The sequence below is a fragment of the Arachis ipaensis genome, chromosome B5 (genome assembly GCF_059453495.1).
Source record: "Arachis ipaensis isolate K30076 ecotype BB chromosome B5, ASM5945349v1, whole genome shotgun sequence".
Taxonomy (NCBI): domain Eukaryota; kingdom Viridiplantae; phylum Streptophyta; class Magnoliopsida; order Fabales; family Fabaceae; genus Arachis; species Arachis ipaensis.
In genome coordinates, this window is record NC_142440.1 from 150,600,941 (window position 1) to 150,616,221 (window position 15,281).

General features: G+C 33.0%; 2 protein-coding genes across 3 annotated transcripts; one reads left to right on the forward strand and one right to left on the reverse strand.

Annotated features, from left to right (window-relative positions):
* The first annotated feature begins 216 nt into the window (after positions 1-216).
* Positions 217-2,346, forward strand: LOC107644463 (zinc finger CCCH domain-containing protein 20). The gene has a single exon (XM_016348324.3). It carries the CDS (start codon positions 655-657, stop codon positions 1,774-1,776), a length of 1,122 nt encoding a protein of 373 aa, XP_016203810.1. The 5' UTR covers positions 217-654; the 3' UTR covers positions 1,777-2,346.
* A 4,570-nt stretch (positions 2,347-6,916) lies between these two features.
* LOC107644464 (putative LRR receptor-like serine/threonine-protein kinase At4g29180) lies at positions 6,917-11,644 on the reverse strand. 2 transcript variants are annotated; one of them, XM_016348325.3, is made up of 12 exons: positions 11,261-11,644; positions 9,827-10,861; positions 9,607-9,745; positions 9,423-9,494; positions 9,262-9,333; positions 9,080-9,160; positions 8,822-8,964; positions 8,416-8,642; positions 8,182-8,308; positions 8,038-8,100; positions 7,633-7,858; positions 6,917-7,496 (listed from the first exon to the last, which is right to left on the reverse strand). In XM_016348325.3, the coding sequence occupies exons 1-12, from the start codon at positions 11,355-11,357 to the stop codon at positions 7,067-7,069; spliced, it is 2,712 nt and encodes a 903-aa protein (XP_016203811.1). In that variant the 5' UTR covers positions 11,358-11,644; the 3' UTR covers positions 6,917-7,066. The 2 variants fall into 2 exon arrangements, with proteins under 2 accessions (XP_016203811.1, XP_016203812.1); XM_016348326.3 differs by having other exon boundaries at positions 11,244-11,476.
* Positions 11,645-15,281: the final 3,637 nt, after the last annotated feature.

Below are 15,281 nucleotides of genomic sequence, written 5' to 3' on the forward strand. Positions count from 1 at the left end.
TTTCAATTTGGCAACAAAATTGAACGATTCGTTCGTTCAAACACCACGGGCTTCCCAATTAATTTTCCCCACCAGGCCATCTCAAAAAATAAAAAAAGAAAAAAAGAAAACGATAGTGGATAAGAATTGAGGACTATATCCAATTATTATTTTCCATGATGATGATTATTAATTTTCCCATGAAATATTCCACCATTTCCTTTTTCATCCAAAGAAGATTGTATCGTAATTATTCAGGAACAGATCTTTTAATTAATTAAACGAGTCGTATCGCACGCTCCACCGCTTTCCGGAGACCAGGGGCGTCTCACAGATAATAAAGTCGAATACGTTACACCGCTGTCACCTAATCCAAGTGACCCTCAATTACAGCGTTCCACGTGGACTAATAACGCCACGTTAGTATACCCACGTGGCACAAGCGGAAGCGAACCGTGACGTTATCCCTCAAATGTGCACGGTGACCGAGAAAAACCCTCGTCTACTTTAACCGCAGTGGAAAAGATCGCAGTTTCATTGATTTTTTTTAACCTAACCATGGTAAACCCAAACCTAACCACAGTTAAACCATGGTTAATTCGCAGTTTATAAAGGGTGCCAACCCTGCCGGAGTTTTCGTAAACATCCATAGTATCACCCCAGAAGAAAAAAAAAATGATGCTCGGGGAGCACCATCGTGCAAATCCTACGGTTCACGTGCCACCGTGGCCGATCCTCGATGATCAAACGGCTGATATGTACTCTCCTTATTCCGTAACCGAAGGCAATGCTGGCGCAGGCGATTACTCTCCTTACTATCTACAAGAAGCTCTGTCCGCCTTGCAGCGATACCTGCCGTCGAATGATGCTGCCGGCGACGGTGGTGATTCCGACGGGGAGGCTCAGGCTGACGCGCCGGTTGACGCGTACTCGTGTGACCAGTTCCGCATGTACGAGTTCAAAGTGAGGCGATGCGCGCGCGGGAGGTCGCACGACTGGACGGAGTGTCCGTACGCTCATCCTGGCGAGAAGGCTCGCCGTCGTGATCCACGGAAGTTTCACTACTCCGGGACGGCGTGTCCCGATTTCCGCAAGGGAAACTGTAAGAAAGGTGACTCGTGCGAGTACGCGCACGGCGTCTTCGAGTGCTGGCTTCATCCAGCGAGGTACCGTACTCAGCCGTGCAAGGACGGCACGAGCTGCCGCCGGAGGGTGTGCTTCTTCGCGCACACGCCGGAGCAGCTTCGTGTCCTCCCGCAACAGAGTCCTCGAAGCGTGGATTCGTACGACGGATCTCCATTAAGACAAGTCTCGATGCCGTTCGTGTCGTCACCGACTTCAGTTTCGCCGCCGGTTAGTTCTCCGGTGGATTCTCCGCCGATGTCGCCGATGATGAGGTCGCTCGGCTCAAGTAACATGTCTGATATGGTTGTTGCTCAACTGAGAAACTTGCAGCTTGGGAAGATGAAATCGATGCCTAATAGTAACAGGAACGTGACGGTTGGATCTCCGGGTTTCGGATCTCCCCGCGGATCTGTTATCCGGCCCGGATTCTGCAGTCTACCAACAACACCCACACAGGCACCGGTTCGGTTCGGGTCGAATTGTTTCGAGTTGTGGGAGCAGAGTTTCGAGGAGGAGCCAGTTATGGAGAGGGTGGAGTCTGGAAGGGACATAAGGGCGAAGATGTTTGAGAAGCTGAGCAAGGAGAATTCTCTGGATAGGTCCGGTTCTGGTTCGGGTCGTCAATCGGGTGGAGTCCCGGATCTTGGGTGGGCCTCTGAGCTTGTTAAGTGAGAAAAAGAAAGTGAAAAGCTCAATGGGCCGTTTGGGTCCGGTGGGCCTGGCCCATTAATTTCATTTTATATCGGGTTGATCATTTTGTTTCGTCTCTCTCTCCGATTTTGCCAATTTCATTGTGCATAGAATGATAGAAAGAAAAGTGGGGGTGGAGTTGGAGTTATTTCAAGTTGTGGGGGAGGAACGGGTGAAGATTTATTTTGGGGAAGCAATTAATCCAAGCAAGAATGGTGGCTTTTTTTTCTGTAAATATTTTATCGCCGAAGGTAATGGGGGTGAAGAGTAGAATCTCTTTTTTGGGGGGAAGCTTTTTCTTTTGGAAAAATCAAGGCCGTTATATATGCATTGATATATGGGGAAGAAAAACTATCCTAAGGTCTTTGTATAGTTTTTATATTTAGCAGATTGTTATTATGGATTACTATTATTATTGTTATTGTTATTGTTGTCGCATCTATTTCCCCCCTTGCATTTTACTAATCTCATTTGATGTATGTCTAATATGTAGGAACCAAGTTCTATGGCTCCTGTAATTCAAATTATCAATGTTATATGCATTATGCTTAATCTATTGGGTCTGCTCTTTATGTTCCACTTGATTTGCAATCTTTTGTGGCTCTGCACCTAGGTAAGGAGAATTGAAGATGCTAGAAGCCTAGAAACCTTTTCAGTCTGTAAATTGTTTCATTGCATGTTATGAATTTTCTCTTCAATTTTTCTTTTAAAATAAAATAAATTGTTTGTTCTCCTGTGTCTTGTGATAATCTTAGGTTGAAGAGTGAATCTAGAATGTTTTAGAAGTTTTAATTTATTTTTATAATATTTAAATGATTAAATATTTGATTTTATATATATATATATATATATATTATTTTTTTTTGAAAATATTAAGAATTATTTTATTTAGAAATTAGAGTATGAACCAAGACTTTTGATTATATTTTTATTTTATTTTATTCAACAGATAGATATCCTCTTGGCCAAGACATAAAAAAAGAGTACATAGATTTTTTATTAGATTGAGTATCCAGGATACCAATATCTCATTTATGGTATAGATGAAGGTGAAGCATGGGTATGGTGTGTTGAAGTAATAAACAATTCCAACCATATTATATAAAACAAGTTAAAATTATACATATATTTATATTAATTATTAATGGTTGATTTAAATATTGAAATAATATTTTTATAAACCATTATGCTCATCTTAATAGGGGTTTGTGATGAAGCTAATGTATTGAGAGATGGAGGGCTGAGATTTGGTTTTGACTATATAGAAGAAATGACTATGACTATGAGTGTGACTAGGTACTGGGTCCTCATCCTCATCTTGGTGGTAACCCATCTTGATACGAAAGATAATAACTTGTTCGGCGTTTTCCCCTTTTGAGTTTTGTCTATTTGCAAAAGGGTTTCTATACCCTGATGTAGTGTGATGTAACACTTGGATCCCCCCATTCACTATTCTGCTATTCTTTTTCATTACTTGTTTTAGGGGAAAACATTATTCTATAAAAGGGTTATCACTATAGTATGTACTTAGGTTTATGTGTGCATTCAATTTTAAATTAAGATTAACATCAATCAACAAGTAACAAGGTTGAACAAGTCGTGTGTGTGATTGATAAAGATGAATTATTAGCAACATTGAATGGTCATTGTAATTTTGCATGAATAGTTGGGTTGAAAAATAAGGCCATATAGCAATCTTAGGTCTATCATAGTGAAATGGACTTTGGGGGGAACATTACAAATACACACATGGATGGTTAATGCAAGATTGCCACGTATGTTTTTGGATTGTTGTTTGTGTTGGCGGTTGTGAGGAACAAACAAAAATCATTATCTTTAATTGATATGAAAGGTATCGTTTTTTTCCCCTTTCTTTCTTGCCCCATTGTGGCAGTTCCAATTTGAGGACACAGGGTCCTTGTGTGCATTTAGTTTTGCTTGTCTTTTATGCCGTCAAACGTTATTCAATAATTACATGCCTACTTATGTAAGATTCTGTGTTCAACTTCTTGTGCTTGAATTGAATTCTATTGTTTCACAATTTTTATGAAATGGTGTGTTAATATGTTTCAGGGTAGTAATGGTATTTTGCTTCTTATAGGAAGAAATTGTATTCTATTTCGTTGCCCATGTCACAATTCTAATTGGAAAAGTAAAATATGAAAAGCAATTATACAACTCTGTATATCTGTTGTCATACTCAGTAGAAAAGTAACGTTTCGAGAAACAATATTATCTTATATATATCATTGTCACGCAGCAGCATAAATATTTTTCTAATCTAGCTTTTCTGTTCATTTAATAAAGTGTTGAAATAGTGAAATTGCAATATGGTCCATCAAAACATGATTGACTAAGAAAATGGGTTTCATTGCTGGGTGAGTTGTTAGCTTAGGAAGGTTAACCCAAGGCAATATAAAGAAGCTTAATTAACAAATCAATTGCTAACAAATGGGTGATCGAACTAATCAAATTATTAGGTCATTGGTTTAATTAATGGATTATTAATTGAATCGGTCTCACATAAATAAAAAGATTAAATAATTAAAATTTAAAATTAAAATTTAAAATATATATATTTACTAATATTTTAAAAATTCAAATCATTCTAAAATAATATGAAACAGGAATAATAAGTATTTTATTATTTTTATATTAAAATAACTATTATTTTTAAATTTTAATAATTTATTAATTAGTTTATATTTATTATATTATTATATATTACATACATTTATTAAAAAAATAATATTAATAAATATTATATAATTATAAAAAAAATGAGTTTATAACTAAGACTAAAATATATTAAATAAAAATAAATTATTTAATGATATATATATATATATATTATAATTTACATATGGATGCCTCCTTCTTTGAGAAGAGTGGTTTCAACCCCATATCAAGTATTTTGGAATTTAATTTTAAATTCCAAAATCAGAAGCGCGGATCATGAAGGATCGTATGGTACACACATGTTGGGATACGGTGGACTTGCAAACTGTTGATGCGTCGTAGGTTTACCCTCATCTCCAACCGAATGGTTTAGTCGGACCGATCTTTATAGATTTGATCGGTTTTTGTCGGTTCACTCTAGTTTTGACCGATTGGTACCAATTTTTTTTATTTTAAAGGGCCCTAGCTTTAGACCGGACCGATGTAAGGTCCAATTCTCCGATTTTCCAGTCAAACCATTGGTTTGGTCCGGTTTTAACATCTTTAAATATTTAAAGAAAGCCTTATTCTCATCCGAAGGTCTAATGACCAATTTTTAAAAGTACACAAAATGTCCAATTTTTCCAAGCAAGAGAGCTCTGTTAGTCTGTTGTGATGGTTAATGTTTTTATTTATTTTTATTTTTCACATTTTTTATGACAGCCTTTTAGGTTTTAGGGCACTTAACGAAAAGAACCTCAACGATGCAGTTACATATTGTACGGAGGTCACTATCAAAGTTCCCTAGAACATCCTAAGCTTTGTAGCATCCCCAAGTTGACGGAAGACTGTTGGTTGTGTGCCAACAAGTTTGGCATTTGATTTATTTCTTTTTATTTATTTTTATGTGAAATGGATTATTAAATCAGGAGACAAGATCGACGAATTTGTGGTAGAAATTTGGAGATAAGATGCTGATTGAATTGACTATTAAACCACTACAGATATTGTTAACACACCTTAATTTATTTATATTATTTCATAGCATACAATATCTTTTTAGTGTGTCTTTGGCCTTATCCCAAAAGACAGAATCTTAGGACCAGTCTTTTTGGCTTGGATTTTATGTGCCTTCCTAGTTTATAATTATAATCATATATCATTCTCTTGGGTTTTCTTTAGAGGTAATAATATTCCACTTTGATTTATGAATTATGATTGTTTGTGTTCCGGTTAAGATATTTTCAATTTCAAGTTTTAAGGGGAATTTAGTAGATAAATGAAAATTATACAAATTTTATCAAATATTCATGAAAATGAATATCTTGCGTTTGGTTTATTTATTAGAAGTTAAAACAGATGCTACAGTAAAAATTATAAAAAAAAAATTTAAATGGATAAATGAGTCATTATTTAGTTCCATCAATATTATTATCTTCATTTATTCACCAAATTCTTTTATAATTATTTCAATTAACAGTAACACTCAGAATTTCACTAGTCAGAAAGATTGTTAAAGCTTCTTACAATTTTTTTTTTGTCCACACTACACACATTCATCACATACACACACACTAAAAAGTCTGTTACATTCTATTTTTGGGATTTGAACCTGATGCAGTTAGATAAGAAGTTTGCCCTGACCAAAGCTTCTTACACTTGTTTTCTGGGGTATTCAAAAGAGTTGCATTTTTTGGGCCTAAACTTTTCAAACTTTGGGTCGTCGGTTACAACTTTGGGCTAATTTAGGCCCAGAAGTGCTCCGGATTCAGACATCAAACCGGATCAATGTACCATGACAAAATTGAGAATTCACTTACACAAAAAAAAAAAAAAACTTGAGAATTCACCAAAGAAAAACAAAATGTATTGAACTGAGCACTTTAAAGCTACAACTAGCAAGACAAAAACAAAAAAAAAAAAGCTACAACTAGTAAACCAACTTGGATTGGTTCAGTAATCAACCCACTCGTCCGCTTAAGTAAGTATCGGAATTAAAAACCCGCCTTGTACATGCAGTAACGCAGACCCTTGAAGAGTTGAAAACTTGAAATGTTGACTGTGATATAAGAACTCTTGATATGCATGGGTTTGATACACAATAAAAATGGCATGTTTTTACGGCATTTGAATAAGTAGTTATTTCATTAAGTAGTTTTAGTTTTTACAGAAGATATTATTTTGGCATTAATATTCTTTAATAATTAATACTTTTTTTTTTTGGTTTTCTTAATAAGTAGGTAAAGAAACAGTAAGCATTATTAGAACTTGAAAAAAGAGAGGAACAAGAAGTGGTAAAACATGACCAAAATCGAAATAAAGAGAAAGACAACAACAAAGTCATGAAGGTGGTTTGTGTTTGTGTAAGTGCTTTTATAAAAGCATGCAAATTTTGTGATTTCTCTAAAGCCATAAACTAAGAATTTGAATAATCAGAGGTGAAAAGAGGGCCATGGTCACCTGAAGAAAATGCCTCACTCAAGAGCTACCTTGAGAAACATGCCACTGAATTAATAATCATGGATTTGGTTCTTAATTTGAAAGAAAAAATCATGATATATGCAGTAATTCATTAGTACAACAATTGAAGAAGCTTTAGGAATGCTTAATTACACTATCTTGGGAAAGGGTAGGTGATTGATTCACTATCCATGGAATATGCTTCAGATGAACTATAAAGTTCACTATACACATTTCTTGGCACCATAATTGTTTCACTAGGCCTAGGCAATTCCATCTTCAAACACTGCTTTAATTCTGATAACACAACACTCATTGTAGGCCTCTGAATGGAGGTTGATGCAGTGCATGATATTGCTATTCCTAATGCTTTCCATGCAGCATTTTCATCATATTGCCCTTGCAGCCTTGAATCCAATACTCTGCTCAAATCTTTACTTTCAAGCTCTGGCCTTAACCAATCAAGAATGTGCATTCGCTGCTCGCCTTTTAATACGGCCGGCTGCCCCGTGATTAGTTCCAATAGAACAATTCCAAAGCTGTAGATGTCACTCTTCTCATTCAAGTTCCTCAATTTGTAGTATCTGAATAAATGGAACAATGTAGTTTGTGTTACTTAGGAAACTAAATTCCATGATAAGAGAAAATAAACAATAGTTCTGTTATTTTTTCTCATGTACTAGTTTTCTGAGATTAGAGTTGTGATTCTTAGGGACTTACTCTGGATCAAGGTAACCAGTGGTTCCCATGACTGCTGATTCTGTATTTTTGTTATCATTCTGATGGACTGCTGATACTTCTACATTTTGTTTTTCATTGCGAAACACCCTAGAGAGGCCGAAATCGGCTATCTTCGCTTCTAAGTCTTCGTTTAAAAGAATGTTAGCCGACTTGACATCTCTGTGTATTATAGGTGGCTTGCATCCATGGTGTAGGTAATCCAATCCTTCAAGTCAAAAGACATTCTTCATCAATCATCACTACAGAATTGCAAAATTATATAATCCTAGCAACATAACCATGGATAAAAAAATCATATATACCAAAAGAAGAAGCAATTAAACTGGTTTAAATGATGTTAGTAAAATAGGACAATATGAAAGCAAAAATTGAAGGTAGACATACCCTCTGCAGCATCAATCGCTATCTGAATTCGCCTTTCCCAGCTCAAGTTTTGTGAGTTTCTAACTGCAACCATGATATTAAGTAATTCCGTAAAGCTATACAACAAAGAAATAAGGTGCAATCTAAAGCATTGTAAGGGTCTACCTGAGAGATAATCTTTTAGGTTGCCATTCGCCATGTACTCATATATGAGTGCCATTTTATTATCATCATCACAGTAACCAATGAATGATACCAAATTTTTGTGATGAACAGTCATCAAGAGCTCAGCCTGCAAGCCATGATTTTAGTTTCTTTCTTTTTTGATGCTTCCCATGTTGAATTGAATAACATTTCCATTGAACTTATGTTGTGTATAAAGTACTAATTAGTAATTACCTCGGTCTGAAATTCCTTTGGGCCCTGTGATGATGATGATGGAGAAAACACCTTAACTGCAACTTGGTTGCCATTTTTTGTCTTACCAATATACACAGTTCCAAATCCTCCTTTCCCAATGACCATTTTGAAGTTTTCCGTGATCTCTAAGACCTCGACATAGGTATATTGCCAGTTCCTTGACGCTACGGTTCTTACTTCATTGATGGGCTTGCTCATCTCCTCATCTTAGTTCACGAAGAAATAAAGTAGGTTATTAAAGCTATATAGAGCTTAGCTTAAAAAAATTAATCTTGTTGGTTAAGCAAAAGTGTGGTTATTGTTTGCAACTTGTGAACTTCCTATCTAGTCTTCAGTTTTTGAGAGGAATATGGAAGTGGTTAGATTCATTAAATCTAGAATATACCTGAGTTATTAGTTCTCATAAACTTCCAAATCAAGATGAAAACAACCAATAGAGCTAAAACCGATGATAATGAGGCGACTATGGGAACAACAACCTTTTTGTTCTTTTTGTCACCCCAGGCGCATCGATTTTGATCATCCACCCTGAAAATGGTGAAAACAAAATGCTCAGATCCTCCAGTATACATCTTCAAATGCTTCATACATACATAACACCTTGGCTCCTATTAGTTTTAAGGCAAATATAGCAGGAACTTACTTCATTGTTAGTAATCCAGCCCTTGATCTTTCTTCAAGAGTATTAGTGACAGAACCTGATAATTTGTTACCTTGTAAGTTCCTACAAATATTTTCATTTTTTCTTGCATCAGCCATTTAACAAGTTATCATTATATATAAGGTGCTGAGGACTAAACCAGCATCAGTCACTGAAAGACTTACAAATATTTAAGGAATCTCAGTTCTTCTAAAAACCGAGGGACTGTTCCGGTTAAGCTGTTGTTAGATAAATCCCTATGTTCAAGATAATGTAGCTTCTATTCAGTAACGCAAAAAATATGCTAAGCATATTACATTCTCATTTTTTCAAGATGTGTACTTACAATGATTCCAGCAAAGAGAGATTGGCAATGGAAGGAGCTATTATTCCACTCAAACCACTTGAGCTTAGATTCCTATCAAAACAATATGTTCTTTACTAAGTATATATACCATGAATTGGAGTTTAAGTTCTAGCCAAAATATGAAATAAGGAACATGGTATGCAGAAAGCTAGAGAGTAATCACAGTGATATAATTTGGCGAGGAAGCGAAGCGCTGTAGTTGCATCTTATGCCCTCCCAAGAGTAGTTCCTTGGCTCACAAGGATCGCCCACCCAATTTCTTTGAACTCCATATCTTTCTTTGGTGTCCACCATAGCATCAACTGTGTATAAATAAAAACTAAATTTACTTTAAGAATAATCACAAAATAAGAAAACATTTGAGATGCACTTTCACATCATACCATCTTGTTCAAGTGTTGGAATTGTGTCTTGCTCTCTTACAACATAAATCTCAACCGCATTAAGAATAGGTGGAAGGGTTGAATCTTTTGTCTTCTGTATAGAAACATGATGTTCATTCGCCACCAATGGTTTCGAATTAGAAACAACAGTTGCATATAAGTAGCGTGGAACTAAAGGTTCAAACAAGGGAGATCCATTCCAAGATATATTAAACTTCCTCAACTGTGTTTTCTGAAGCTGATCCAATTCAGCAAAGTACAAGTAGACATAAAACTTTGAATTCGGTTTATCTGGGGTCCAAGAAAGTTCCAAAGCATCGCTGTTATTCCTAGGCCTAGCAGCATTCTTCATGACTTCAAACGGTGCTCTATAACCATTAGCATTGACATTGATTTCTGAAGAAGTTTTTACAGAATCCCAAGAGGGGGAATCATAAGGGGACCAAATTCTATCATAGACGTCATCTTGATATCTTCCGCTTGCATTGATCATTGAACCAATGTCCCATCTTTTGAAAAGTAACAAAGAAGAAGATTCACCAAACTCTGCATTATAAATAGGACTATAAATAGGCCTAAGTTCCAATGCTGAGATAAAAGGAGTTCCTTTTCCCTTATTTACAAGACAAACATTAGTAACATCTGATTCTGCCATGCTGATAATTTCCAATACAACTTCCTCTGAAGCATCTCTAAATGTCACCGATGACCAGAAATTGACGCCGACATAAAGATCGAATTCAGGGAGATTGTTTTCGCCGTCGTAGTTTCCATACAAGAAGGAAGCCCTGATAAAATGTAAATTCCCTTTTCTTCCAGCTATTAAGCCATAACAGTTCCTCACTCCTTGAGGGAAACTTCTGAGATCAGAGAGTGGCTCTGGCAAATTGGGATTTTTCGGGTATGCATATTCAGTGGAAATGTTTTTGTTAACACCAGTTTGTATATAAGATCCATCACTGCTATACTTTATATTTGTTACATCATCTGTGTATGAAAGATTCTCAGGACTACCACAATCAATGCTTATGAACCCTAAAATCAGAAAGACAAAGCAGATTAAGAAACTGAAAAACACAAGCACCCCAATTGACATGCATGCAAAAATCTGAGATATGAAAGCCTTCAAAGTAAAACCATGAAATGCTCCTAGACCACATTTTATACATATAAGAGCAGCATGGTGCACAAGCATTCCACCTTAACGCAAGGTTCAGGAAAGTGCTGCACCAAAGGGTGTAATGTAGGCAGCTTAACCTGATAATTACATCAGTTGGCTGATTTCATGGCTTGAATCGCACTGAAAGTTATTTTATACAGTATTCCAAGATGATGAACAAGAACAAAGATCATAGAACACAAACATGTCCAATAATAGTGTTGCAGAAAGAGTAAAATTTAGTCTCACTCTAATTACATTGTTATGACGCTAACCTGTTTGTTGTTGTGCCTGAATGAAGATTGCAAGAGCAACACTACAAAGCATCCACAATAAGAAGAATGTTGAGGAATTGGCCATGTTTCTGGACATAGAATAGAAAATAAGCCTTGTGATGCTGGTAAATGAACAAATTATGTATATATTGGTCAATGTTGTGCAGTCAAGTCAAATAAGATAGCTAGCTAATTGGTTTTAATTAACTAATGAACGAACTACTAATTTTGTTTTTGACCTTTAATGAACTAAAGTATTAAAATGGTTGTGATTGAATAAGAACAGTGAGAGTAGCGTTAAGTCAAACACTGGGAACCATTTTAGTTGCAAGTTGGCAACTTGGATGTGAGTTGCTAGTTTTGAACAAAACCAGCCCCTGAAATGCTGAAAACCAAGATGTAATAAGCGAATTAAAACCCATTTTGGCGCTGAAATTTTCGATCGGCTTGAATTTCGACCTATAAATTTATAGTTATCCAATTAACACCTTAAATATTGGATAGTGTCCCATGTTTATCCCTGTAGCTATCTGCGTTAACGAAGATCTAATGTGGCACGTTAAGTTGACAGAGTTTATATCCACGTGGTACTCAGCTTGCGAGAATAAATGTGTGATGAGTGAATAATGTGGCAAAAGTTGAATGAACTCAATTTACAGCCCTCTTTTCTCAATACGTTCGAGACTTTGATGGAGAAATTGAATTCGTTCAACTTTTGTCACATCATTCACTCGTCACACATTTATTCTGATAAATTGGATATCACGTGAATATACACTTTGTTAACTTAACGTGCCACATCATATCTCTATTAATAGGGATAGCTACATAGACAAATATAGAACACGATTCAATATTTGGGGGTGTTAATTGAGTAACTATAAATTTGAGGTAAAAAATTTCATGGCTAAAATGAATTTCAACTCTATAATAAGCACTAAAATTTTATGTAAGTTAACAATAATGGAGTATTGGCATTTCATTTTTAATGTTGTAAAATTTAAAGATATTGGAAATCCTCTATGAATATTATTTCAATAAAAGAATTAAGAAAACAACTACAACATGAATATTATTGTTTACAAAATTTTTTATTTGTAATTTTAATGCCCCAACAACGATGTATTTTAAATTTATACTTAATTGGATACACGTGTAAAATAAATTAATTTTTTTATTAGTATAATATTTTAGAGTTATTCATAAAAGATAAGAATGAGTGATTTTGTATTTTTTGCTGTTTTTGGAAGAGAAACAGAGAGAAAGAGACTGAAATTAAATTAAGTCTCTGCATTATGGTTAATGCAAAATGTATAATATTAAACTATTTCTTAATATTTTATTTAGTATAAGATAAATATGTATATGAAAAAAATATGTATCTTCGCTTTTTGAAGATATTAAAGAGATTAAATTAAAAAAATATTATTAAACTTTTATTTTTTTATTTCTAAAATTTTTAATATAATATATTTCTACTTTCTAGAAATAATAAATGAATTAAAATTTTGTATTCTAAGACTGAAATTTTCAATCTTTTATTACCAAATATAATATTAAATTTTAATCACTCAGTGTCCATTTTAATTTTTGAAAATAAATACTAATTTGATAGAAGACGCATTACATTTTTATTAGAGACATGCAAGTAATTCTTAAAAATTAAATTGCTAAGTTGGTATAATAATTTTTATGTGATTCAAAGATACAACAAATTAAAACTTGGTTTTTTATTAGATAAGGTGTCAGAAAAAGAGTACAACCAGACAGGGAAATGATTCTAATAAGTTAGTGAATAAAAATGAGAAAACCGATGAGAAAGGCATGTCTATCACCTACTTTTGATTCTTCATCCTGATTAAGGATAAAATAAGATTGATATAAAAAGTACTCTTAGCGATAACAAAAAAGGAGTTTAATTACGTAAAGCAATTGGAATGGACCCTAAAATTTCAGAAACCTGCTACTAAGTACTAACTATACGTAGAATTCAGCATTATTTTATCTTTATTATCAAATGGGTTTAATTAAGAAAGTTAGTAATTAGGACCTATGATCTAGAGTATGACGATAGAGTTGTCGGACGAGGAATTATGTCACCAACTTACCATTGACTTTTATATATATATATATATATATATATATATGTTTCTCTTTGTCATTTCATTTACAATAATAATGTTCAACATACACATTTTCTTCATTTTCTTAATTTCTTTCATTTCTAAATTTGTTAACAATAAGCACTGAGTTGTCAGACGAGGAATTATGTCACCAACTTACCATTGACTTATATATATATATATATATATATGTTTCTCTTTGTCATTTCATTTACAATAATAATGTTCAACATACACATTTTCTTAATTTCTTTCATTTCTAAATTTGTTAACAATAAGCACTGATCATGTGTGTGCAAGTGTATTATAACTAGCTTCCTTTCAATTTTTTTTTTTTAATTGATATCCAAATTTTATTTCCAAAAATTCAATTAGTTCATTTGGAGAAATCCGTTATGATTTTTCTTCCAACACAAAATTTTTAATCTTCTCAAGAAGTTGAACTTAGAGCAATGAAAAGAGAGACTTTAATTTGATCTTGGATATTTATCAAAATAATTAGAATTTGTAATTAAGAAAACAGCCTTATACTTAATTAGTTAATTAGCTATAGAATATAGAGGCTATAACATGTTAGTTAGATGTAAAATAAAATCAGTGAGCAAATTAAATTTATAAAATATATATAAAAAATAAATTAAAACATATATATATATATATATATATATATATATATATATATATATATAACGACTAATTTTTTTGTTCAAATAACATTTTTATAGATCATTCTATCATCATTTTAACTGTTGTTAATCATTAAAATTATGTTCTCTCTCAAAATAATTGAAAAAGAATATTACAACATCCAATTAGAAATAACTGATTAGCTTTAAATACATATATAAATAAGAAATGGACTAAGAAAAATCTCAATACTAGATAAATTTAATTTAGATTTATAATATTATTCTTATTGATTTTCTTTAGTTTTTATGTATATCTTTTCTTTTTTTTTTTTTTCTTCATTTAAATAGTAGCATAACTTTAGAGAAGTACTTTAATTTAATGCCTAAGTTGATATTAGTAAACTAGTAAATATTTTCTTTATGGTATTCTACACTACAATTAAGGAGTTGGTACTAATTTTCCCAGGGAAAAAAAAATGTAAAGGGCTTAAGGCGTTGATAATATGGGCAAAAAACACAATTAAGTCGAGGGAGGAAAGAAATTACATGAATTAGCCAAACTCAAAATTGATTGAATTAGAAAAACATGTAAATCGAACCAATGGAACTCGAATTATGATAGAACACGTGATGGATGTAATTCGAATCTATATGGTTCGAACTACAATTGAGCATAATTCGAACTAGATGAGTTCGAATTATTCAAGAAGACGACGTTTCATGTAATTCGAAGTAAGTTGGTTTGAATTACATGATGTACAGTTCGAATAATAATAATAATAATTTGAATAAAACCAATTCGAATAATAATAATAATAATAATAATAAGATTTTTTTTTGGTGACTATAATAATAATAAGATTTAAACATACTTTATTATATTAGGTTAGATAAAAATTAAACTATTTAAATAAATAATTCGGTGTCTAGAAGTCAAGTCTCAGAATAATTTTTTTGGGAATTATTTATCATATTATAAATTCATAATTATATAAGTATGTGAAAGATTTATTTTTTAAATTACGTTTTTAAATTAAATGGCTTTCAATATTATTAGATTGTGTTATTTTTAAATTGGTCAATTCATTTTATATTTATATATTGTAATTATTTATTTTGTAACGAGTATCACTAAAATTTTAATAACAATTATTAAATTAAACATTGTTACTATGAGTACTATAAAAGTTTATAATGTACTCGTTACTAACCTATCACATAATAAAAATTTTTAAACTTTATAAAATGTAATTTTTTTCATAGACTAGT

Bases quoted from the DNA above. Each gene is read 5' to 3' on its own strand.
- LOC107644463 (XM_016348324.3), top strand. From the start codon at position 655: ATGATGCTCGGGGAGCACCATCGTGCAAATCCTACGGTTCACGTGCCA.
- LOC107644464 (XM_016348325.3), bottom strand. From the start codon at position 11,357: ATGTCCAGAAACATGGCCAATTCCTCAACATTCTTCTTATTGTGGATG. The intron at 9,746-9,826 runs GTATGATGTGAA...ATTTATACACAG, and splicing joins TCCAACACTTGAACAAGATG to TTGATGCTATGGTGGACACC. The intron at 8,965-9,079 runs GTAAGTTCCTGC...CACCATTTTCAG, and splicing joins GCTGGATTACTAACAATGAA to GGTGGATGATCAAAATCGAT.